General features: G+C 39.5%; 1 protein-coding gene and 1 non-coding gene across 3 annotated transcripts in view; one reads left to right on the plus strand and one right to left on the minus strand.

The window, feature by feature from the left end:
• Positions 1 to 27,633, minus strand: part of LOC122494983 (zinc finger protein 420-like) — a 58,962-nt gene that overhangs the window by 16,458 nt on the left and 14,871 nt on the right. Inside the window, exons 2-4 of one of the 2 annotated variants that reach the window (XM_043600611.1) lie at positions 4,720 to 4,787; positions 3,220 to 3,346; positions 2,843 to 2,938 (exon numbers count right to left, since the gene is read on the minus strand). In XM_043600611.1, coding sequence (XP_043456546.1) covers positions 2,843 to 2,938; positions 3,220 to 3,346; positions 4,720 to 4,728 — 232 coding nt within the window. In that variant the 5' untranslated portion in view covers positions 4,729 to 4,787. The remainder of the gene's footprint in view (positions 1 to 2,842; positions 2,939 to 3,219; positions 3,347 to 4,719; positions 4,788 to 27,633) is intronic. The other variant, XM_043600612.1, reaches the window with a different exon arrangement.
• On the plus strand, positions 10,534 to 10,640 carry LOC122495337. Its single transcript, XR_006300409.1, has one exon. It is a non-coding gene; the product is annotated as a U6 spliceosomal RNA (small nuclear RNA).

Raw genomic sequence — 27,633 nt, forward strand, 5'->3', positions numbered from 1 at the left:
GGCACATGAGATTTTTTTAATATGAAATTTATTGTCAAACTGATTTCCATACAACACCCAGAATAGCACATGAAATTTTGAAGGTTCACTTAAGTCAGAGGCACATAGAGCTCTGCAGATCTCCTTTACAGACAACAATGTATGGTGTTGCAGCCAAAGAGTTATGATCTTACTAGGATTACTATATTATAGAATTATAGCTTAGAAATTACCATAAGAAAATCTGAAAGATCATTACTGAGAATGAGGTCAGGAAAGAATTCTCAGGATATAATGATATATAGGTTGAGCTCTAAAGAAGCATAGGAGTTAGGTGAGCAGAGTGAGTGATGTAAAGAGGTAGAGCACAGACACTAGATACATAGATACTAGATGTATCTGAGATAATGAATGAAGGCTACTGTGGCTGGAGTCTAATGAGAAAGGGGACAGGTAGCTAAGGAAGGGTTGTAAAATCTTTCAGGAGCTAGACTAGGTAGGGCTTTCTAATTTTGATTTTATTGTTATGTGATCTGATTTATATTTTTTAAAAACATTACTCTTGTGTCAAAACCATTTAGAAGGGTAGTGCAATACCCCAAATTAGAGACACTATAGGTTTAAAGTGTTGCTAGTGGATATTGTGAGAGCACACAGAATCAAGAGATGTTTAGTTAGAAGAAGTCTTCAGGAAAAACTTGATTGTATGGTAGTCACAACATAGAGTAGCCCCTAGAATGTTTTCTAGCCTTCTGACTGGAGCTATTCACAAGCTTCTACTTTGAAATCTTCTGTCTGCACTTCAAAATGCAGCAGTGTAGTTTTTTCATTTCTCCTAATTTTCCTTCCATAAAAATGATCTCTTATTGAGAACTTAGTATAATGTAATTGTATTCAGTATTCCAAATCTTCTCAACAATCTTATCAGTCTGGTAAAGTAATGTGCTTAAGACAAAAGCTGGCATTAAAACCGTGGTCTAAGTGATTCCAGTTCTTCCAATCATTCCGTATACTAAATTCCCTCCCATTTCCCTTCTCTTACCTTCTATCTGAACCAATCTACAGCTTTCTTTTCCCTCATTACCAAATCCAGTGATCAATTCTGAGTCCTCAACTTACTCATGTTCCCTGATATGAAAGATGCTGCCCTTTCGTAAATACCTTTTTCCACTTGGCTTCTGAGATACTACATTTTCTTTATTTTCCTATTAGCTCACTAGCTATTCCTTCTCAGTCTCCTTTGCAGAATCTTCCCCTTCCTTCTAACTAAAATACAGAGTGGATTAGGGTTTTTCTCTTTTTTAACTATTATATAACTTCATAAATTATTTCTCCTAAGTTTTAAATTCTATTTATATGTATATTATTTCTTTCCAGGTCATTTCTTGATTTCTTCCGATTTCTAATAGATATCCCTAAAGTATCATGAACAAAACAGAACTCTTGAATACCTGTCTTTCCTAACAAAGAAAAAGATATTCAGTTGCTCAGGCATAAATCTAAGAAGTTATTCTGGATTTCTCTTTCATCATATACCACTTCCAATTAATTAGCAAGAGGTACTTCCTTTAAAATCTGATCAGAATCTGGGGTGCCTGGGTGGCCCAGTCGGTTAAGCGTCCGACTTTGGGTCAGGTCATCATGTTGCAGTTCTTGGGTTCAAGCCCCATGTCAGCTCTGTACTCACAGCTCAGAGCCTGGAGCTTCCTTCCGATTCTGTGTCTCCCTCTTTCTCTGCCCCTCTCAGCTAATTCGCTCTCTCTCTCTCTCTCTCTCTCTCAAAAATGAATGAACATTAAAGAAAACTTTTTTAAAAATCTGATCTGAATCTGACTCTTTCATGTCACCTTTACTTATAAGCTACTGCCCTCATCTAAACCACCATAATTTCTAATGTGGACTAAAAATGGCTTTCCAACTGGTCTTCCTGCTTCACTCTTGCTCCCATTTTATTTTCTATACAGTATCCAGAGTAGTCTTTGAAAATAACAAGTTCAGTCACATAACTCCCCTGCTCGAAATAATTCTTACCGTACTTTCAACATAATCCCAATTCTCCATCATGGCATACAAGTCGCTGCATGACCCAGCCCCACCTCCTCTCTCAGCTCATTTTCAATGTTTATGCTCCCTCACTCATCCCAGCCACACCTGTTTATCTGCTGATCCTTAAAAGCATCAAACTCATTCCTACCTCAGTTCCTTTGCAATTGCTAGTCTCTCTGCCATACACACTCTTCTCTCAGAATTTGCACGACTTACTCCAGCACTTTAGTCATTTCTCTCCTCAAATGTCAGCATCTCAGAGGGCCATCCCTGACCACCCTCTATAAAACACCTCCTCCCATTACACCATTATTCTCCTCTGCTTGTTGTTTTACTTCATAACACTTATCACTCCTTCCTTCTACATTCTTATTTGTAACTATCTCTTCTGCTAGGAAAGAACAGATCTTTCCTAGGGATGGGGATAGGGAGTTTTTCTTGTTCACTCAAAACTTAGACCATAGAGGGTATTTTTAAAAAATATTTGTTAGATAAAGGCGCATACAGGTTTCACTGGATCAAAAATACAGGTAAAATTGTTATCACAGGAGAAGAAGGAAGGCTTTTCCCTGTTTGAAAATATAGGTGAATATGAAAGAAAAGCAAGGAAGTGGTAATTCGGGTAAAAAAGGGATTTCCTTTGGTAAATGATGCTAAAACAGTTTTACCTTCCAGCGTTCAAGCTTTTACTCCACATGCCTTGGTTTGATCTTTGAGGAGAACTGTTCAGCTAATATCTCAAAGTTGTAGCCAATGAATTAAGCGATTTGACTGTTCTCCACAATGGCCTCCCCTTGTTTGACCATCTCTTACTCACCTGAACTCTGACTTCTTGTCACATCCTGTACAACCTTCCAGGGCTCTTTCCCTTGTTTCAATAAGGAAAGTACATCTGTCTTAGAAATGGAAAATCCTGCTTATAAGAATGGAAATAGATATGGTTATACTCTGCTCATCCAAAATAAAATTGAACCCTTGTTCATAAAGGAAGAACGTCCGAAGAATACAGAAAGATTCACAGGAAGATTATCTGAAGAATAGAGATGATTAAGGTACTCAATGGAGCTGCCCATTTTAAAGTCTACAAGCAATAAATTACTTAGTTGGGAACAGGGATCTGAAATTCATCTAGGTACTTAAGACATTTCCTGAATTTGACAAAGATTGAAGTTGAATTATTGGGACCAAACTTACCCAGTGAGACCAGATTGTTATAGTTTTCCAACATCACATCTCTGTACAAATCCTTCTGTTCCAAGTCCAGGCATTCCCACTCCTCCTGAGAGAAGTCTATGGCCACATCCTTGAACAAAACCAACCTCTGAAATGACAAGTCCAAGTGTTAATGGCAAAATAAAGAAAGTTTTTTTAGAAGTAATTGAGAGGAACACACACACACACACACACACACACACACACACACACACAAGTAATGAGAGGAAGAGAAAAGTATCACATAAAGGGGCCAAAACAGTGAGCAAATATATTACAGTTGGAAGCTTTCTGTGTGGGTAAGTAATAGAAAGGAAGTGAGTGTGAAATACAGAGTATTTAAACAATTCTGAACATTCCTATTACTTACTCTTATTCATAGCCTCTTGGGAATAGCAATGGGAATGAACAAAACCCAGGTAAGTACAGTTTTCTGATTAAATAGAATAATGTATGCTAGCACATAACACATGCAAATCCTCAAATAAACTCAAAGTTCCTTCCTCCCCTTTCCCTTTAAAGAATGAAAACAGAAAGAAAAGAAGAGAGGGAAAAAGAGAGGGCTGGAAGGAGAGGAGGAGGAAGACAAAAGAAAAAATAAATCTGATGGGCACATTCCAAAATGTCTTTTAAAATGTTTACCTTAGAAAATAAGATTTATATATAATTTCAGAATTTCTTTCCAAGTCAAGTTTCAGAATAATTTCGTAATAATATTCTTTCTTCCTAGCCCTGGAAAATCCTTTCATAGATAACATTTTTAGACTATGTAATATTCCATATTAAGATTGTCATCATTTTCATATTTTGCGGTAGTTTGCACTCTTCCTCTAATGATCTTCACAGCTATGTTTCTGAAATTCTCAATCATTTAATCATCTGGCTGATCATATTTACCACTTATCATTGCTCACTGTACAGTTCTGCTTATTATGAGCAACAGAAAGCTAATGAAAGATGAGCTACACTCACACAGATGTGGCCCTTGGCTTCTACATACTATTTAATTCAAAATGGACCCTGTCAATGGTATTAATCACTGAGGTATTCCCTTACACAATTCTCTCTCTGTCCTCAATCCTACATTTGATCACATTACCAATCTTAAAATCACAGATTAGAACTCACCACATTCTGAGACTAACACCAATTTCCGTCTTAATCAATAAGAACATTCAGGTCAATGAGAAAGACCAAATTTTTCATGTGTAGTACCATCTCATCAAACCACATCCTGACTGGAGAGGTTCTATGCTTTCCTCAAATACATTTCCTGATTTGCAAATGTATCCCTAAAATATTGTTAGAGAAGTGGGGGGCAATTGAGAAACACCTGGGACCCATTCTCATCATTCACTAGAAGGGGAGTGAGCAGGAGAGCACTCAGTAAAGCAGAAAGTCTGGAGATAAGGATACTGAATATTCATATCCCAAAAAACAGTGATTGTTTGAAATAAAGGGGAATAAGAAACATGAACTCACACAAGGCATGACTTAGAATTTCAATTTATGAGTCCTCCTCTGGCTTCTTCTCATGGAGAAGTGCAGTCCTGAGAAGACAGGGGAGGGGAAAGGAAACCATGAAAAGAGGCCTACTTCTAAATGACTAAGTGAAGTATTTCTTCCCCTTTTCATGGCACCTGGTCCCTTCCACACCCCAACTTATATACTGAGAAAATCTTCAGAAGTTTTTTTTGTTTTTTTATAAATATGAAATTTATTGTCAAATTGGTTTCCATGCAACACCCAGTGCTCATCCCAACAGGTGCCCTCCTCAATGCCCATCACCCACCCTCCCCTGCATCCCACTCCCCATCAACCCTCAGTTTGTTCTCAGTTTTTAAGAGTCTCTTATGTTTTGGCTCCCTCCTTCTCTAACCTCTTTTTTTTTTTCTTCCCCTCCCCCATGGTCTTCTGTTAAGATTCTCAGGATCCACATAATAGTGAAAACATATGGTATCTGTCTTTCTCCGTATGACTTATTTCACTTAGCATCACACTCTCCAGTTCCATCCACGTTGCTACAAGAGGCCATATTTCATTCTTTCTCATTGCCACGTAGTATTCCAGTGTGTATATAAACCACAATTTCTTTATCCATTCATCAGTTGATGGACATTTAGGCTCTTTCCATAAAAAGATCTTCAGAAGTTTAAACAATCTCATCCCTTCCCTAATTCCAGATAACAGAAATGTAGAAGAATTAATTTATGCTAAAGCAGTATCCAATCCCCATGATGTTGTTAGGGTTCTCTGACCTGGCCTGAATGGCTCATCTTTTACAGCCTAGGGAACCCTGATGCAAATTTATCTAAGTAGTACCCACCTGAAGGACACTGATGGGGCTCTCAGGCCTGGAAATGGTTATCTTTGTAGGCCAATTCCTTGAAAAAACACTTTCCACGACTAAGATCTGACTCTTCCTCCCAGGTCTCAACACACTAAATACCTCAGGTGCTTCCCTGGCACATTCTCACATTCATGTGCAAGAAGCATTCTGAATCCAAAGCATAGGTTTCATCCAGACCACAGAAAGTGACATTACCCTCACCCAGTAACCAAGGAACAAATCCAAAGCATTCTCTAGCAGAAAACAACAGCCTGTTGCATGGAATCATGGCCTTAGCTGAAGTCAGGAATTCTGGAGGCAGCAGCTCTCTGTTATCTTGCCTAACATCATCCTGTCTCCCAATGTCAGACTAAAGATGGTTTGAAAAAGTACCTGTACAACAAATAATTTCATCAAGTGAAAAGTATGTGCTCAATGCCTTATACACATTAACACTTAATTGATCAGCAAACAGGTCTGTGAATTTAACCACCACTACAACCATTCTCCACCCCTATTAGGTCTAACATCTTTCTTGTATTCGTTTCTTTTTCTAACAGCTTTATTGATATATAATTCACATTTCATAAACTCATCCCTTTTTTTAAAAAATTTATTTGTTTTGAGAGAGAGCAAGTGGGAAAGGGGCAGAGAGAAGGAGAGAGAGATTGCCAAGCAGGCTCTGCTCTGACAGCATGCTCGAACCCACTAACTGTGAGATCATGACCTGAGTTGAAATCAAGAGTTGGACACTTAACTGAATGAGCCATCCAGGTGCCCCATAAATTCATCCTTTTAAAAATACAAGCTATAGGGGCGCCTGGGTGGCGCAGTCGGTTAAGCGTCCGACTTCAGCCAGGTCACGATCTCGCGGTCCGTGAGTTCGAGACGATCTCGCGGTCCGTGAGTTCGAGCCCCGCGTCAGGCTCTGGGCTGATGGCTCAGAGTCTGGAGCCTGTTTCCGATTCTGTGTCTCTCTCTCTGCCCCTCCCCCATTCATGCTCTGTCTCTCTCTGTCCCAAAAATAAATAAACGTTGAAAAAAAAAATACAAGCTATAGGTTTTTATTATATTCACAGAGATGTGCAATCATTACCACTATCTAATTTTAGAGTATTTCATTATCCAAAAACAAAACCCATATGCATTAGCAATTACTTCCATTCTCATTTCCCCAGACCCTGACAACAACTAATCTATTCTGTCTATAAAATTGCCTACTCTAGACATTTTGTATAAATTAAATTATATAATATGTGGTCTATTCTGGCTGGCTTCTTTCATATTATACATAGTATAATGTTTCAAGGTTCATCTATGTTTAGCATGGATGGGTACTTCATACCTGTATATTGCCAAACATTCCGTTGTATGGATACAACATCTTTTTTCCCCATTCATTAGTTGATGGACATTGCATTGTTTTCACTTTTGTTACTATAAATAATGCTATTAAAAACATTCAGGTACATGTTTCTGTGTGGAACACATTTCATTTCTCTTAGATATATACACTTAGGAGATTTGCTGGGTCATATTGTAACTGGTAACTCTATGTTTAACATCTTCAGGAACTGCTAAACTCTGTTCCAAAACAACTGCATCATCTTTCGATTCTGACAAAAATATGTCAAGGTTCCAATTTTTCCGCATCCTCACCACTATTTGAGGTTATAGCCATTCTTATGAATTTGAAACAGTATGTCATTTTGATTTTGATTTGCATTTCCCGAATGATAATGAACACATTTATGTGTATGTTGACCATTTCTATTCCTTCTTCAGAAAAATATGTATTCAAATTCTATGCTCATTTTAAAAATCTGATTGTCTTTTTATTATTGCTCTGTAATAATTTCTCATATATTTTAAGATACAATGTTTTAATGAACATATAATGTGCACATTTTGGGCACCTTTTGTGGGCTATATTTTCACTTATTTCATGGTGTCTTTTGAAGATCAAAAGTTTTTAACTTCGATTAAGTCCCAATTTATGTTATTTTTTCTCCTTTGGTTGTTTGTGCTTTTGGTGTCACATGAAAGAAACCATTGTCTAACCTAAGCAACAGAGATCTCCTTTGTTTTCTTCTAAGAGTTTTAAGGTTTTAGCTTATTGTTTTCTTTTTAAGCTTTTATTTAAATTCCAGTTAGGTAACACACAGGGTAGTATCAGTTTCAGATATAGAATTCAGTCATTCATAACTTATATACAACAGCCGGTGTGCATCACAACAAGTGCCCAAAACATCCATCACCCATTTACCCATCCCCCAATCTACCACCCCTATAGTAACCCTCAGTTTGTTCTCTATTGTTAACAGTCTGTTTTCTGATTAGCCTTTTTTCTTTTATACCCTATGTTCATCTGTTTTCTTAAATTCCACATATAAGTCAAATCATATGGTATTTGTCTTTCTCAGACTTATTTCGCTTAGTATGATACATTCTAGCTGAATCCATGTTGTTGCAAAAGGAAACATCCCATACTTTTTTATGGCCGAGTAATATTCCATTGTATACATACACCACTTCTTTATCCATTCATCAGTGAATAGTCATTTGGGCTCTTTCCATAATTTGGTTAACGTTGATAATGCTGCTATAAACATTAGGATGCATGCATCCCTTCGAATCAGTATTTTTCTATACTTTGAGTAAATATCTAGTAGTGTACTGCTGGATGATGGTAGGGTAGTTCTATTTTTAACTTTTTGAGGAACCTCTACACTGTTTTCCAGAGTGGCTGCACCAGTTTGCATTCTCACCAGCGAGAGTTCCCCTTTCTCTGCATCCTCGCCAACACCTGTTGTTTCCTGTGTTGTTGACTTTAGCCATTATGACAGATGTGAGGTGATATCTCATTATACTTCAGGTTTGTATTTCCTTAATGATCAATGATGTTGAGCACCTTTACACGTGTCCTGCTAGCCATTTGTATCTCTTCTTTGGAAAAACGTCTATTCATGTCTTCTGCCCATTTCTTAACAGGATTTTTGGGGGGGGGGGAGGTGTTGAGTTTGATAAGTTATTTATGGATTTTGGATACTAAACCTTTATCAAATATGTCATTTATAAGTATCATCTCCCATTCCTAAGCTTGCCTTTCAATTTTGTTAATTGTTTCCTTCACTGTGTAGAAGCTTCTTATTTTGATGAAGTCCCGATAGTTTATTTTTGTTTCCCTTGCCTCAGGAGACATATCTAAGTAAGAAGTCGCCATGGTCAACATCAAAGAGGTTACTGCCTGTATTCTCCTCCAGGATTTTGATGCTTTCCTGTTCCACATTTATGTCTTCCATTCACTTGAATTTATTTTTGTGTATGGTATAAAAAGTGGTCTGGTTTCATTCTTCTGCATGTTGGCATCCAGTTTTTCCAAAACCATTTGGTGAAGAGACTTTTTTCCATTGGATATTCTTTCTTGCTTTGTTAAAGGTTAATTGACCATATAGTTGTGGGTTCATTTCTGGTTTTTCTACTCTGTTCCATTGATCTACGTGTCTGTTTTTGTGCCAATATCATACTGTCTTGATCACTACAGCTTAGTGATAGGGTTTTCTTAGTTTATTTATTTAAGACAGAGTGAGCAACAGAGTGAGCAACAAAGAGAGCGCACATGAGCATGAGTAGGGGAGAGGCAGACACACACACACACACACACACACACACACAGAGAGAGAGAGAGAGAGAGAGAGAGAGAGAGAGAGAAAGAGGGAGAGGAGAATCCCAAGCAGGGTCCACACTGTCAGTGCAGAGCCTGATGCAGGGCTTGAACTCACATTCAAGAGTCAGACACTTAATTGACTGAGCCACCCAGGCACCCCTGTAATATAATTTGAAGTCTTGAGTTGTGATGCCTCCAGCTTTGCTTTTCTTTCTCAAGATTGCTTTGGCTATTTGGGATCTTTTGTGGTTCCACACAAATTTTAGGATTGTTTGTTCTAGCTCTGTGAAAAATGCTGGTGATATTTTAATAGGGATTGCATTAAAGGTGTAGATTGGTTTGGGTATTATGGTAATTTTAACAATATTTGTTCTTCCAATACATGAATATGGCATATTTTTCCATTTCTTTGCATCATCTTCAATTTCTTTCATCAGTGTTCTATAGTTTTCAGAGTATAGACCATTTACTTCGTTTAGGTTTATTCCTAGGTATCTTATGGGTTTTGGTCCAATTATAAATTGGATCAATTTAATGATATCTCTCTCTGCTACTTCATTATTGGTATGAAAAAGCAACAGATTTCTGTACATTGATTTTGTATCCTGCAACTTTGCTGAATTCGTATAACAGTTCTAGCAATTTTGTGTGTGTGGAATCTTTTGGGTGTTCTACATAGAGTATCATGTCATCTGCAAATAGGGAAAGTTTTACTTCTTCCTTGCTGATATGGATGCCTTTTATTTCCTTTTGTTGCCTGATTTCTGGGGTTAGGACTTCCAGTACTATGTTAAATAACAGTAGTGAGAGTGGACATCCCTATCTTGTTCATGACCATAGAGGAAAAGCTCTAGGTTTTTCCCCATTGAGGATGAGGACTCTGTGTCCCGCACATAGTGTAAAACCCTGACACCTGGGTTAAATTACTGAAAATTACTAGTAAAACAGGGCAGTTTTATCCTTGACACTGTCAAGAAACCACAGTTAGGGGTTCCAGTCCAAGATGGCAAGGTAGGAAGAAGACCCTGAACTCATCCCTTCCACAGAATACATCCAATTACACCTATCATAGAGCAATTCCTCCTGAAGAAGACCTGACAAACAACTAAACAGATTCTGTACAACAAAATGCAGAGAGAACAGCACAAGAGAATAAGATAGATAGAGACATGGTGACAAAGGGAACCCCCACCCCTGATGCTGTGAACTGCAGTGGGAAGGGATAACACTGAAGGGCCAGGGAACAGATTCATCTGACATTGTGCACAGGATAATCCAAATGCAGTTTAAGGGAAATGCTGTACTTGTTTTGGCAGCACATATACTAAAATTGGAATGATATAGAGAAGATTCAAATGGCCCCCACACAAGGATGATGTGAAGTTTCCATATTTTTAGTCTTGTTTCCTCTACTAAATTTACTGCAGTGAGAAACAAGAGCTACATCAATAAATGCCATCTGGTCACTGTGAAAAAAAATAATAAAAAATAAAAGAGTAATGGGGCACCTGGGTGGCTCAGTCGGTTGAGCGTCCGATTTTGGCTCAGGTGGTGATCTTGCGGCTTGTGAGTTCAAGCCCCGCGTTGGGCTCTGTGCTGGAAGTTCAGAGCCTGGAGCCTGCTTTGGATTCTGTGTCTCCCTCTCTCTGCCCCTCCCCTGCTTACACTCCGTCTCTCTCTCTCTCAAAAATAAATAAACGTAAAAATAATAATAATAAAAAAATAAAAATAAAAGAGTAACTACTTTACAAAAGTAAGCCCCAGAACACCAACAAATGGTAGAAAATCTTCTGGAACTCTCTCTGGGTCAAAGGGACTGGAAAGCAATAGGGTTTACACTCCCCTACGCACCTTGAAAAACTGGAGGAGGGTCCAGACACCAGAGCCAGCCTCCTTCAGTGAGCCCTGGGTGCCCTAGTCCACACCAGCCCCAGTTGTACTGGGGCACAGGGGGAAAAAAGCCTGGTTTAAAAGAACTAGCAAATAAAAAGTCCAGCCTTAAAATTCTGCCAAAAGGCAAGGATGCTGCTGGAACTGTCCCCATGTGGGAGGAGCTAATGGACAGTCTAAGTGCCCTACCTGCCTGCCACCTCAGTAAGCCCTAGGTCCCTAGCCCACACCGGCCCCAGCCATTCCACCAAGGTGGCCACAGAGTAATGCACACTAGGACACCAGTTAGTGCTCCCTACAGCTCCAGCCTTCATGCCAAGGTGACACAGGCATAAAGTACCCCAGAACACTGCAGGCCCACACCACTTTTGCCTCAGATGGCTTACCTACAGCATCCCCAGGGCAGAGAGCTCTGGAAACTCCTACCTGAGTTCGCTTTAGATTCAGCCAACCTGCCAGGGTGCCCCCTGCATAGTGTACCGTGGGAACTCCTGGCCCATGCCTGCATTGGTTCCCACCACTGTGCCAGGGCAAACCCTGTGCTGCATACAGTGAGACACCCTAGCTTGCACCTAATTCAGGTTCAGTTATCCTGCCAGGTTGTCCTTAGTATGGAGAACCCTGGGACACTCCAACTTGTGGCCACGTCAGCTTCAACTGTTCTACCAGGACACATTTTGCATGGAAAGCCCAAGGACCCCATTGGGCTATGACTTGCCTTAACTCCAGCTACCCCTCTGGGGCACAGTCTGTACAGATTCCTGGAACACCCTGGTTTACACCCACATCAGCTTCAGCTATCCTGCCAGTATACCCTCTGCACAGAGCCCAGGGACCTCCCAGCCCACACACTGTCTCAGCTCCAGCTGCCCCACCAGGGCACCCCCAGCCCAGAGCACACTGGGATTTACTAGCCTGAACCCATTTCAGTTTTAGTTGCCCTGCCAGGACGCCCTCAGTGCTTAGAACCCTGGGAACATCTGGGCTGCACCCACTTTAGCCTTAACTGTCCTGCCAGGGTGCCCTCAGTTCTTAGAACCCTGAGACCCACCCCCACCCAGCCTGTACCCACTTCAGCTTTAGCTATTCTGCCAGAATGCCTGCTGCACAGAAAGCCCCAGGACCTTCCAGCCTGCACCCTGCCTCAGTTCTAGCCACCCTGCCAAGACACCCTCCCCACAGAGAGCCTTGTGACACCCTAGCTTGCACCCACGTTAGCCTTAACTGTCCTGCCTGGACAAGAGCTGTGTGGAGCATCCGGGGACCACACTGATCTGCACCCACTTCAGCCTTAGCTGTTCAGCCAGAATGCTCACTGCACGGAGGGGACTCCCAAGCCCATGCAAGCCACAATTCCAGCCAGCCAGCAAAAGTCACCAAGCACACACAATCTATAAAGGGGACAACCATACACAAGACCATTCCTTCAAGTTTAAGTAGCTGTTCTGCCTAATCCATAGAAACAAACACGGAAAGTCAAGCAACATGGGGAGATAGACGAATATGCTCCAAAAGAAAGAACAAAACAAAACCTCATACAAGGAACTAAATGAATTGGAGATAAGCAATATGCCTGAAAAAGAATTTAAAGTAATGATCAAAAAGATGCTCACCCGGCTGGAGAGAAGAGTGGAAGAACTCAGTGAGATCTTCAATAAAAAGACAGGAAATATAAATAAGAACTAATCAGAGTTAAAGAATAGAATAAGTGAAATGAAAAACACACTAGAGGGAATCAACAGATTGGCAGATGCAGAAGAATCTACCAGCAATCTGGAAGACAGGCTAACAGAAAGCACTCAACTGAACAGCAAAAAAAGAATAGGGGAAAAATGAGGAAGTTTAAGGAATCTCTTGGATAACATCAAGCAAACAAACATTCACATTATAGGGGTCCCAGAGTTCTTATTTGAAGAAATAATAACTGAAAACTTCCCTAACACAAGGAAGGACAGCCACTCAGGCATCAAAATTAGCAAAGATGAAGTCAAGCTTTCACTTTTTGCAGATGACATGATAATATACATGGAAAATCCGATAGACGCCACCAAAAGTCTGCTAGAACTGATACATGAATTCAGCAAAGTTGCAGGATACAAAATCAATGTACAGAAATCAGTTGCATTCTTATACACTAATAATGAAGCAACACAAAGACAAATAAAGTAACTGATCCCATTCACAATTTCACCAAGAAGCATAAAATACCTAGGAATAAATCTAACCAAAGATGTACAAGATCTGTATGCTGAAAACTATAGAAAGCTTATGAAGGAAAATTGAAGAAGATATAAAGAAATGGAAAAACATTCCGTGCTCATGGGTTGGAAGAATAAATATTGTCAAAATGTCAATACTACCCAAAGCTATCTACACATTCAATGCAATCCCAATCAAAATTGCACCAGCATTCTTCTCGAAGCTAGAACAAGCAATCCTAAAATTCATATGGAACCATAAAAGGCCCTGAATAGCCAAAGTAATTTTGAAGAAGAAGACCAAAGCAGGAGGCATCACAATCCCAGACTTTAGCCTCTACTACAAAGCTGTCATCATCAAGACAGCATGGTATTGGCACAAAAACAGACACATAGACCAATGGAATAGAATAGAAACCCCAGAACTAGACCCACAAAAGTATGGCCAACTAATCTTTGACAAAGCAGGAAAGAATATCCAATGGAAAAAAGACAGTCTCTTTAACAAATGGTGCTGGGAGAACTGGACAGCAACATGCAGAAGGTTGGAACTAGACCACTTTCTCACACCATTCACAAAAATAAACTCAAAATGGATAAAGGACCTGAATGTGAGACAGGAAACCATCAAAACTCTAGAGGAGAAAACAGGAAAAGACCTCTCTGACCTCAGCCGTAGCAATTTCTTACTTGACACATCCCCAAAGGCAAGGGAACCAAAAGCAAAAATGAACTATTGGGACCTCATGAAGATAAAAAGCTTCTGCACAGCAAAGGAAACAATCAACAAAACTAAAAGGCAACCAACGGAATGGGAAAAGATATTTGCAAATGACATATCGGACAAAGGGCTAGTATCCAAAATCTATAAAGAGCTCACCAAACTCCACACCCGAAAAACAAATAATCCAGTGAAGAAATGGGCAGAAAACATGAATAGACACTTCTCTAAAGAAGACAGCTGGATGGCCAACAGGCACAAGAAAAGATGCTCAATGTCGCTCCTCATCAGGGAAATACAAATCAAAACCACACTCAGACATCACCTCACGCCAGTCAGAGTGGCCAAAATGAACAAATCAGGAGACTATAGATGCAGGAGAGGATGTGGAGAAACGGGAACCCTCTTGCACTGTTGGTGGGAATGCAAACTGGTGCAACCACTCTGGAAAACAGTGTGGAGGTTCCTCAAAACATTAAAAATAGACCTACCCTATGACCCAGCAGTAGCACTGCTAGGAATTTACCCAAGGGATACAGGAGTACGGATGCACAGGGCCACTTGAACCCCAATGTTTATAGCAGCACTCTCAACAATAGCCAAATTGTGGAAAGAGCCTAAATGTCCATCAACTGATGAATGGATAAAGAAACTGTGGTTTATATACACAATGGAGTACTATGTGGCAATGAGAAAGAATGAAATATGGCCCTTTGTAGCAACATGGATGGAACTGGAGAGTGTGATGCTAAGTGAAATAAGCCATACAGAGAAAGACAGATACCATATGTTTTCACTCTTATGTGGATCCTGAGAAACTTTACAGGAACCCATGGGGGGAGGGGAAGGAAAAATAAACAAAAAGAGAGGTTAGAGTGGGAGAGAGCCAAAGCATAAGAGACTCTTAAAAACTGAGAACAAACTGAGGGTTGATGGGAGGTGGGAGGGAGGGGAAGGTGGTGATGGGTATTGAGGAGGGCACCTTTCGGGATGAGCACTAGGTGTTGTATGGAAACCAATTTGACAATAAATTTCATACATTGAAAAAAATAAAAAATTAAAAAAAAAAAGAACTAGAACAAACAATCCTACAATTTATATGGAACACAAAAGACCCTGAATAATCAAAGCAAACTTGCAAGAGAAAAGCAAAGCTGGAAGCATCATAATCCTGGACTTCAAGTTATGTTACAAAGTAATCAAAACAGTATGCTACTGCACAGAAACAGACACATAGATCAATGGAACAGAATAGAAAGCCCCCCAACTATATGGTCAATTCATCTTTGACAAAGCAGGAAAGAATATCCAATGGGCAAAGAACAGTCTCTTCAACAATGGTGTTGGGGAAATTGGACAGCTACACATGCAAAAGAAAGAAACAGGACCACTTTCTTACACCATAGACAAAGCTAAACTCAAAATGGCTTGAAGACCTCAATGTGAGACCTAAAACCATAAAAATCCTAGAAGAGAACACAGGCAGTAATTTCTCTGACACTAATAACTGTAGCAACTTCTTTCTAGCTACATTTCCTGAGGCAAGGGAAACAAAAGCAAAAATAAACTTGGGACTACATCAAAATAAAAAGCTTCTTTCTGCACAGCAAAGGAAACAATCAACAAAACTAAAAGATAACCTACAGAATTGGAGAAGATATTTACGAATGACATATCTGATAAAGGGTTAGTGCCCAAATATATAAAGAACTTATACAACTCAACACCTCAAAAAATAACCCAATTAAAAAATAGGTAGAAGACATGAACAGACATTTCGTCAAAGAAGACATCCAGATGGCCAATAGACACATGAAAGAATGCTCAACATCACTCATCATCAGGAAAACGCAAATCAAAACTACAATGCAATATCACCTCACACCTGTCAGAAAGGCTAAAATCAGCAAGACAAGAAACAACAGGCGTTGGTGAGGATGTGGAGAAAAGAAAGCCTTGTGCACTGTTGGTGGGGATGCAAACTAGTGTAGCCACTGTGGAAGACAATATGGAGGTTCCTCATAAAGTTAAAAATAGAACTATTCTACAATCCAGCAATCACAGTTCTGATATTTACTCAAAGAATAAAAAGACAATAATTCAAAGGGATAAAAGCTTTTTAAAAGAATGTTTGTTTTTTAGTTTTTTTTTTAGAGAGAGAGGACATGTGTGCGCATGAGTCAGGGAGGGGCAGAGAGAGAGGGAGAGAGAATCCTAAGCAAGCACCTTGTTGTCAGCTCAGAGCTGGACTCGATCTTTGTAAGATCATGACCTGAGCCAAAATCAAGAGTCAGATGTTTAACCAACTGAGCCACCCAGGCATCCCAAAATAAGCTTTTGCACAACAAAGGAAACCATCAACAAAACCAAAAGGCAACCTACTGCATAGAAGATATTTGCAAATAATATATCCTGTAAGGAGTTAATATCCAAAAACAACCTACACAACTCAACACCAAAAAACACAAACAACCTAATTATAAAATAGGCAGGAATGCCTAAGTGGCTCAGTTAGCTAAGTGTCCAATTCTTGATTTCAGCTCAGGTCATGAGCTCATGATTTGTGAGATCGAGCCATCGTCGAGTTGTGCTGATAGCATGGAGCCTGCTTAGGATTCTCTCTCTCCCTCTCTCTGCCCCCACCTTGAAATAAATAAAACATTATAAACACTTTTAACGTTTTTTTTATTTTTTAGAGAGACAGAGACAGAGTGCGAGTGGGGAAGGGGCAGAGAGATAGGGAGACACAGAATCCGAAGCAGGCTCCAGGCTCTGAGCTGTCAGCACAGAACCCAATGCGGGGTTTGAACCCACGAAACACAAGATCATGACCTGGCCGAAGTCAGACGCTTAACCAACTGAGCCACCCAGGCACCCCAAAATAAATAAACATTTTAAAAACAATTAAATGAGCAGAGGATCTGAATAGACATTTCTCCAAAGAAGACATAGAGATGGCCAAGAAACACAGGAAAAGATACTCAGCATCACTAATCATCTAGGAAGCAAATATAAACTACAAAGAAGATGTGGTATATACACACAATAGATTATTACTCAGCCATCAAAAGTAATGGACAGGAGGAGGTCAAACTTTCACTCTTTGCAGATGTCATGATACTCTATATGGAAAACCCAAAAGATTCCACCGATAGAATTGATTCGTGAATTCAGCAAAGTTGCAGGATATAAAATCAATGCACAGAAATCAGTTGCATTCCTATATACCAACAATGAAGCAACAGAAAGAGAAATCAAGGAATAGATCCCATTTACAGTTGCACAAAAAAACGTAAAATACCTAGGAATAAATCTAACCAAAGAGGTGAAAAATCTATACACTGAAAACTATAGAAGGCTTATGAAAGAAATTGAAGAAGACGCAAAAAAATGAAAAAAGACTCCATGCTCCTGGGTAGGAAGAACAAATATTATTAAAATGTCAATGGGGCGCTTGGGTGGCGCAGTCGGTTAAGCGTCCGACTTCAGCCAGGTCACGATCTCGCGATCCGGGAGTTCAAGCCCCGCGTCAGGCTCTGGGCTGATGGCTCAGAGCCTGGAGCCTGTTTCCAATTCTGTGTCTCCCTCTCTCTCTGCCCCTCCCCCGTTCATGCTCTGTGTCTCTCTGTCCCAAAAATAAATAAAAAATGTTGAAAAAAAATTAAAATAAATAAATAAATAAAATGTCAATACTACCTAAAGCAATCTACACTGACAATGCAATCCCTATCAAAATAACACTAGCGTTCTTCACAAAGCTAGAACAAATAATCCTTAAATTTGTATGGAACCAGAAAAGACTCCAAATAGCCAAAGCAATCTTGAAAAATAAAACCAAAGCAGGAGGCAACACAATCCCAGACTTCAAGCAATACTACAAAGCTGTAATCATCAAGACAGTATGGTACCGCACAACAACAGACACTCAGATCAATGGAACAGAATAGAGAACCCAGAAATGGACCCACAAACGTATGGCCAACTAATCTTTGACAAAGCAGGAAAGAATATACAATGGAATAAACACAGTCTCTTCAGCAAAGGGTGCTGGGAAAACTGGACAGCAACATGCTGTCCAGAATGAACCTGGACCACTTTCTTACACCATACACAAAAATAAACTCAAAATGGGTGAAAGACCTAAATGTAAGACAGGAATCCATCAAAATCCTCAAGGAGAAAGCAGGCTAAAACCTCTTTGATCTTGCCCGCGATAACTTCTTACTCAACACATCTCTGGAGGCAAGAGAAACAAAAGCAAATATGAACTACGGGGACCTCATCAAAATAAAAACCTTCTGCACAGCGAAGGAAACAATCAGCAAAACTAAAAGGCAACCAATAGAATGGGAGAAGATATTTGCAAATGACATATCAGATAGAGGGTTAGTATCCAAAATCTATAAAGAACTTATCAAACTCAACACCCAAAAAACAAATAATCCAGTGAAGAAATGGGCAAAAGACATGAATAGACACTTCTCCAAGGAAGACATCCAGATGGCCAACTGACACATGAAAAAATGCTCAACATAACTCATTATCAGGGAAATACAGATCAAAACCACAATGAGATACCATCTCACACCTGTCAAAATGGCTAACATTAACAACTCAGGCAACAACAGATGTTGGCGAGGATGTGGAGAAAGAGGATCTCTTTTGCACTGCTGGTGGGAATGCAAACTGGTGCAGTCACTTTGGAAAACAGTATGGAGGTTCCTCAAAAAACTAAAAATAGAACTACCCTACGACCCAGCAATTGCACTGCTAGGTATTTATCCAAGGGATACAGGTATGCTGTTTCAAAGGGGCACCCAATGTTTATAGCAGTACTATCAGCAATAGCCAAAGTATGGAAAGAACCCAAATGTCCATCAATGGATGAATGGATAAAGAAGATGTGGTATGTATATACAATGGAGTATTACTCGGCAATCAAAAAGAATGAAATCTTGCCATTTGCAACTACATGGATGGAACTGGAGGGTACTATGCGAAGTGAAATTAGTCAGAGAAAGACAAAAATCATATGACTTCACTCATATGAGGACTTTAAGAGACAAAACAGATGAACATAAGGGAAGGGAAGCAAAAAGAACATAAAAACAGGGAGGGGGACAAAACAGAAGAAACTCATAAATATGGAGAACAAACTGAGGGTTACTGGAGAGGTTGTGGGAGGGGGGGATGGGCTAAATGGGTAAGGGGCACTAAGGAATCTACTCCTGAAATCATTGTTGCACTATATACTAATTTGGATGTAAATTTAAAAAAATAATAAAAAATAAAACAAGTTAAAAATAAATAAATAATAAAAATTTTAACAAATAAAATAAATAAAATGTAAAGTGGTACGTGGTACTAGATACATGTGTTAAACTCTTATCAATAGGACTAATTAACAGAAAAGACATTCTAAGTTAGTGAAAACTCTATATTGGAGTTTTTTCAAAAGAAACTCAACTTCTTTAAAATATACAAAATAAATATCTGGAGTCTGATAATAATAATATACATTTAGTAAGTAATGCCTTTGAAGGGCTTAAACAGTTAGCTTGTGTATTTTATAGATTAAAGTGTTTCCGTACAAATGTGAATGGAGCTAGAATGTATTATGCTAAACAAAATAAGTCAGTCCAAGAAAGACAAATACCATATGACTTCACATGTGGAATTTAAGAAACCAAACAAATGAACATTGAGAAGAGAAAAGGCAAAGAGAAAAAGAGAGAGAGGCAAACCATAAGAAACTCTTAACTATAGAGAACAAACTGAAGATTGATGGTGGGGCAGTGGGTGAGGGATGTGCTAAATGAGTATTAAAGAGAGCACTTGTTTTGATGAGTGCTGGGTGTTCTATGTAAGTGATGACTCACTAATCTCTATTCCTGAAAGCAGTATCATACTATTTGTTAAGTAACTATAATTTAAATAAAAACAAACAAAATAAAAATAAATAAATTTATTTTAAAAACTACAGTGAGATATCATCCTACACCTGTCAGAATGGCTAAAATCAAAAAGAGAATAACAAGCACTGAGGATGTGGAGAAAAAGGAACTCTCATGCACTGTTGGCAATGCAAACTGGTGCAGCCACTGTGGAAAACAGTATGGAAGTTCCACAAAAAAATTCAAAAGAGAGATATCATATGATCTAATAATTTCACTACTGGGTATCTGACCAAAGAAAATGAAAACACTAATTCAAAAATATATTATGTACCCTTATCTTTGTTGCAGCCTTATTTACAATAGCCAAGATATGGAATCAACCTAAATGTCTGTCGATAGATGAATGGGTAAGGAAGATGTGGTGTACACACACACACACACACACACACACACACACACACACACAGAGGAATATTATGCAGCCATAAAAATCAATGAGCTCGTACTATAGATGGACCTTAAGCATATTATCCTCAGTGAAATCAATCAGACTGAGAAAGATAAATACCATATGATTTCACTCATATTTGAAATCTAAAAATTAAAATGAATAAACAAACAAAAAGCAGAATCAGACTATGAATACAGAGAACAAACTGATGGTTGCCAGAGGGGAGGGGGGTGAGGCTGGGCAAAATGGGTAAAAGAGAATGGCAGATACAGGCTTCCAGTTATAGAATGAATAAGTAATGGGAATAAAAGGCACAGCATAGGGAATATAGTCAGTGATATTGTAATAGTGTGGTGTGGTGACAGATAGTCATTATACATGTGGTGAACATAGCATAACCCAGAGAAATTAAACCACTAAGTTGTACACCTGAAAACATGTGTGTCAACTATACTCAAAACATTTTTTTTTATTCAAAAACTAAAATTAAATCTCTCAGTACCCATAATGTCTTTTAGGCTTATTTGGGTTCTGGAGGCAACATATCCTCATTTACAAATTCTACTTAATCTCACGGATGCTAATACTTACAAATTGTCTCAACATGAAGAGGGCCCCCTCCAATGAAAGGCTCCACAATCTATTCAAAGTAAAATCAACAGTCACTCCTGTTAGTGTCCTCAGAGTCTCCTTCACTGGAGAGGCTATAGTTGCCTCCTCTCATATCTCTGGAGTCTGTGGATCACCTATGATGGCCACAAACTGCCCATAGGCTTATAAGACAAGAAACTGCCCTTTTTGGCCCTGCCACACACCATTAGTGACAATTACTGGCCTTCTACTGAGATCTCTTGAAAATAAAGGCTTTCACAGACCCTGAGCATGGGACCCTCTGAACCCAACTGCTCATTATGCCTTGAATCATAGAAACAGCACGCCCACAAGCTTGGCAAAGATGCTGAGGCCTCCTTGATTCAATCCTATAGGATGGAGCCAAGTCTAGAGGAACACTCCACCTGCAAAAAAGGAGTGTTCTTCCCTGTTCTTAGTCCCTTGCCAGATGTCATAGCACTAGAGGAGATCACCTCTTCCCCAAGCTCCTTAAACACCTCAGAAGGCCCTTGGTATTAACTCAGTAAATAACAATGGAAGTTCACAAAACAGTATGGTAACACTGCCTCTTGTCACAGGTGACAGAACTCAGTGACATGCTTTTGCTTTGAACTAGAATGTCTTCCTCAATAAGGGATGAGATTCAAGGGTCAAAATAAGTGGTCAAACTTCAGGAAGTTATCTTAGCACTGAGTGTCCTTTCAACAAATGGCCCCATCTGTATCCTTTAACAAACTCTTGGGTCACTGCCTAAAAGTTTCCCCCTTTAAGGGTAAAGAACTCTGGGAATCTCTGGCCTCACAATTACCCCCAAAATAAATCAAAACCACATGTCTCTACATATATTAAGGCTATGATACAAGGCCTCATCAGGATACTCCTTATTCCCCTCAGAGTTCCAGACATTACTGACAGTGACTTAGGGCACACATTTCACCTCTCAAAATATACAGTGCTGGGCTCCTGGGAAAGATATTCAATGGAACTTTCATCTCCCAATAGGTACCAGACAGCTGGTTTAATTAAGAGACATATCTTCTCTTCAAACAATTCCCTTTTAAACACTAATCTGGCAAAAGGGCCCCTTAATGTGCCTCTCTTGCCCCAAACCTTAATCTCAGTTTGAGTCCTCCTGGCTGACATTTCTCACAGAAACTTTAAGAAACCCCCTATCACCATTTCCTATATGTCTTGCCCTCCATGTGTATGAAGATTCAACAAATATGAGGCCTTTTAATAATGTCTCCCTCAGGGTGCCTGGGTGGCTCAGTCAGTTGAGCATCCAACTCGATTTTGGCTCAGGTCATGATTCCAGAGTCATGGGATTGAGCCCCACATTGGGCTCTGCACTGAGCATGGAGCCTACTTAAGATTCTCTCTTTCTCCCCCTCTGCCCATCTCTCCTGCTTATGTGCTTTCTCTCCAAAATAAAAAAAATAAAATAGGGGCACCTGGGTAACTCAGTCAGTTAAGCATCCAACTTTGGCTCAGGTCATGATCTCACAGTTTGTGGGTTCAAGCACTCCAGACTCCATGCTGGCAGTGTGGAGCCTACTTGGGATTCTCTCTTTCTGCCCCTTCCACAAGCTCATGCTTTCTCTCTCTCTTGATCTCTCTCAAAATAAACTTTAAAAAAATAAATAAAATTTAAAAATAAAATAAAATAATAATGTCTCTTATCCTAATGGATTTTTTTTAGTTTATTTATTTATTTAGAGACAGAGAGGGCATGAGTGGGGGAGGGGCAGAGAGAGGGGGAGAGAGAGAGAGAATCCCAGACTCCACACTATCATATCAGCACGAGCCCAATCTCAAGAACCATGAGATCATGACCTGAGCCAAAACCCAAGAGTCAGATGCTTAAATGACTGGACCACCCAGGCGCCCCCTACTGGATTTTCAATTCTGCCACCACTTCACAAGGGCTAGAGGTCAGATCAAGGTCACACACTTTCCTAACACCAATTAACCATAGATTATTATAAACCAGACACATATCCACCTGGTATGTGATCCATATGAATCTGAACTTTCCCTATCTAAGACACCATCCCAACATTTGGGTTACAGGGGTTGAAAATTAATCTGGGCTCTCCTTCTGATCCCTTTCAGGAAATTAAAATTAGTATTCTAGGGCTATTCCCATAGATAGTGTGGACAACTAAGAAGGGAGATAGAAAACTCCACTTAGTAAGCAAAAATCACATTCAGAGATAATAGTGAATAGCATATCCCATAAAATGAAATCAGAGGACTCCTCTTTGATAATAACACATGCCAGAAGAAAATCAATATCAGGTGACAAAAGCCTGTCAAGTAAAACTGCACATCATTCTGTTGACTATTGGTCTTATTACTATTGGTCTGGGTGTTTTCACTGATTTGCTATCTGAAGGCCCAAACCCTCCAAAGCAAGCCATTTTTCAACCAAATATGGGAAATGATGAGGCCCACAGGCCATTGAGTATGGCTACAAGCCCTACAGCACAAAGGCCCTATTGGTTTGCCCAACAGCAATCAAACGAGTACTTAAAACAGAGGTCCATAGGTTGAAAGGCCTGCCTACATGCTAGTGGTAGGACTCCAATCTCATCTACAGAGATCTTTTTTTTTTTTTTTAATTTTTTTTTTGACGTTTATTTATTTTTGAGACAGAGAGAGACAGAGCATGAACAGGGGAGGGGCAGAGAGAGAGGGAGACACAGAATCGGAAGCAGACTCCAGGCTCTGAGCCGTCAGCCCAGAGCCCGATGCGGGGCTCGAAGTGAGATCCTGACCTGAGCTGAAGTCGGAGGCTTAACCGACTGAGCCACCCAGGCGCCCCTCATCTACAGAGATCTTAATTGGAAATCAATCAAAAACCTTACTGACTGCGCACACGCAAATCAGGTGACATGATCTAAAACCCATTTGAAGCAGAGCCACCCCTCATTGTTTACTTGGCCAAAACCCTGGAAAACCAGGAGCTCTTAGCTACCATCAGTGGGATCTCAATTATGTTAGTCATGTCCCAGCTACTCTGGTCCGCCTATGGCAACATCAAAAATAATAGCAATGTTTTGTTAACTGTGCACCAACAAAACCCCTGAAATTAAAAGATATTTATAAATCGAGCTCTAACACTGCCTTCAAATTTTACAAAAGATTCAAAACCAATATATAACCATAGAGCCACAAAAAAACATGACCCACAGAAAACTCAACAGATTCCTGCATGGGAAGGGTTCCCTGGGCCTGCAGTAGAGACGACTTCATCCCAGGCACTGACACCACCTTGCTTTCAACACTCATGGGCTGCCCCTCCTAAGGTGCTGACAAACTGGACATACAACTTTTACTATTTTTCTTCCTTTTATATTATGTATCTTATTACATTTCCTAAAGCTTACTGTTTGCTTAATTCACAACTTGTTATATTTCTTGTTCTACACTGAAATATAAGTCCCCATCCCCATGAACCTGAAACTACCTTAACCCACTATAAATTCATTTGGGATCACAATGTCTCCTTAATGCCTTTTTCATTTCACCAGCTAACACTCCCACATTCCCACAGTTAAAGGGAAATCTTGTAGGGGCGCCTGGGTGGCTCAGTCGGTTAAGATTCCGACTTCAGCTCAGGTCATGATCTCACAGTCCATGAGTTTGAGCCCCCGTGTCAGGCTCTGTGCTGACAGCTCAGAGCCTGGAGCCTGCTTTGGATTCTGTGTGTGTGTCTCTCTCTCTCTGCCCCTCCCCTGCTCATGCTCTGTCTCTCTCTGTCTCAAAAATAAATTAAAAAAAAAAAACATTTAAAGGGAAATCTTGTAGAAGTTACTATTATCTATGCCACTTTAAAAATTAATAGAGAGGGGCACCTGGGTGGCGCAGTCGGTTAAGCGTCCGACTTCAGCCAGGTCACGATCTCTCGGTCCGTGAGTTCGAGCCCCGCGTCAGGCTCTGGGCTGATGGCTCGGAGCCTGGAGCTTGTTTCCAATTCTGTGTCTCCCTCTCTCTCTGCCCCTCCCCCGTTCATGCTCTGTCTCTCTCTGTCCCCCAAAAAATAAATAAACGTTGAAAAAATTAATAGAGATTATTGCTCCCCCCAGAAGGTAACTACCTCCTATATCAATCAACTCCTCACCCCTATAAAGAGAGGACTTCCCATAGCATGGCACCTTCTTCTACTGCCCCCTCTTCCTCCAGCTTCCCACCATAACCTCCCACCCTGCCTCACCAACCTTGCCCACTATAACTACACAGTCCTTTTGGTTTTAAACGAATACCACTAAGTTTTACATGTCTTACTTATAGTTCATACCCTTCAACCACATAGCTATTGGACTTATCATTTATATTATTGTCATGAAAAATATAACCCATAACTTTTAACATATTTTACAACTCCACCAAGACATTGTTAGAGACCCCAGAAATTTCAGATGTTTCCTTGGGTAATACCATGTGAATGGAAAATTTGGTTACAGGCCAGCCTACAAGAACTTCTATTTCTCCTTGTTTTCCTCCTTTTTACTCTCATAATAAAATGCTGTCTTTTTTATATTAAAGGGTGACATTTGCTCTATTATCTAGACGTTGCATTCACCATTTGGGCCATCCAAATATCTCAAATAGCTGAGCTCAAAACTGATGTCAAGAGATCAAGGAATCAATTGTAATGTTTTACAAGTGATTTCCTGCCCCAGGTTTGAAGTCATGGCTAAAATCTCTTAATTGCCCTTCACAGGCAGTTTGCTAAACCTCACCCTAACTTGCTTCATCAGGCTCTAACATTTATGGGTTATAATACACATCTAATCCAGTAGGCAAAGGCCTCCAGATACCTAACACCCAGGGACGGCCCCTTCTTCCTTGGGCCCATAGAATTCTACAAAATACCCAATCTGTAGGAAGCCCATAAAACCTAGCTAACGCCACCCCACTTGCCATACATAACAGGCCTCCTACTGTTCCAGTTTGCTGTTACCGTGTTCCTAGGTTCAATTACCTGTGTGGCAGCCTTCTAGTGTTTAGAGCTACAAATAACAAAGGGCTCTGTCTTTCATCTATTCAAGTGCCTTTATGATGTATCCTATTATCAAAATAAGCTTGGAATGTTATACAACAGAGACCAACTTCATTCCTTTGCACGTGGATATCCAGCTGTCACAGCACCACTTGATGAAAGGACAATTTTCCTCCATTAAATTATCTTGAAACCCTCCTTGAAAATCATCCACAAATGTGAGTTTATTTCTGGACTCTATTCTATTCTCTTGACCTGTATGTCCAACTATCCTTATGTCAGTCCCAGGTTGTCTTAATTACCGTAGCTCTGAAATAAGCTGTGAAATAAGGAATTATGAGACCTCCAACTTTACATTTCTTTTTCAAGATTGTTTCAGCTACTTCAATTTTCATATGAAATTCAGAATCATCTTGTCAATTTCTGCAAAGAAGCCAGCTGTGATTCTGATAGAAATTGCAGGGTATTTGTAGATCAGTGTGGGGAGTACTGCCATCTTAACAAATCCATGAACATGGGATATTATTACTTTATTTAGGTCTTAACTTCTTATAAGAATATTTTGTAATTTTCAGTATACAAATCTTGTATTTTTGTTAAATTTACTTCTAAATATATTTTTATGCTATCATAAATGAAATTTTTAATTTCATTTTCAGATTATTAATTGCTACTGAATATAAATTTATTTTTGCATATTTACCTGTATCCTGAAACTTTGCTGACCCCATTTATTAGCTCTAATAGTTTATTTTTAATACATTCCTTAGGATTTTCTTTTCTTTTTTTAAAGTTTTTTATTTATTAAGTAATCTCTATACCCAATATGGGGCTCAAACTCATGACCCTGAGATCAATAGTTGTATGCTCTTTCAACTGAGCCAGTCAGGTGCCCCAATTCCTTAGGATTTTCTATAGAGAAGATTATGTGATCTGCAAATAGAGATAGTGTTACTTCTTTTCCAATGTGAGTGACTTTTTATTTCTATTTCTTACCTCAAAAACAATGTTAAATAGAAATGGTGACTGCAGACACCCTCATATTTTTTCTGATCTTAGTATCCAGTGTTTTAACTATTAAATAAGACAGTAGCTGTGGATTTTTGAGAGATGTTCTGTATCAGGTCAGACTGCCTTCTACCGCTGGTCTGATGAGTATTTTTATCATAAAAGGTTGTTGAATTTTGCCAAATGGTTTTTTTTGCATCTATCGACTTTTGCCCTTTATTCTACTATTATGGTATACTATGTATACATATATTTTTTCAAAGTTAAGCCAACCTTACATTCCTGACATAACGCTCACTTAGCCATGGTGTACAATCTCTTATATTTGCTGGATTCAGTTTGCTGGCATTTTTGTGTGTGGATTTTTGCTGTGTAATCTTAAATACTAGTAATTTTCTTTTGTAATGTCTTGTCTAGTTTTGAATTCAGGGTGTTACTGGTCTCAGAAAACTCACTAGAAAGTGCTTTCTCCTTTATTTTCTGGAAAAGATTGTGAACAAGTGATGTTAATTATTTTTTTCTTAAAAATGTTTAATGTTTATTTATTTTTGAGAGACAGAGAGTGAGCAGGGGAGGGGCAGAGAGAGGGAGATACAGTATCTGAAGCAGGCTCCAGGC

The sequence above is a fragment of the Prionailurus bengalensis genome, chromosome E2 (assembly GCF_016509475.1).
Source record: "Prionailurus bengalensis isolate Pbe53 chromosome E2, Fcat_Pben_1.1_paternal_pri, whole genome shotgun sequence".
Classification (NCBI taxonomy): Eukaryota; Metazoa; Chordata; class Mammalia; order Carnivora; family Felidae; genus Prionailurus; species Prionailurus bengalensis.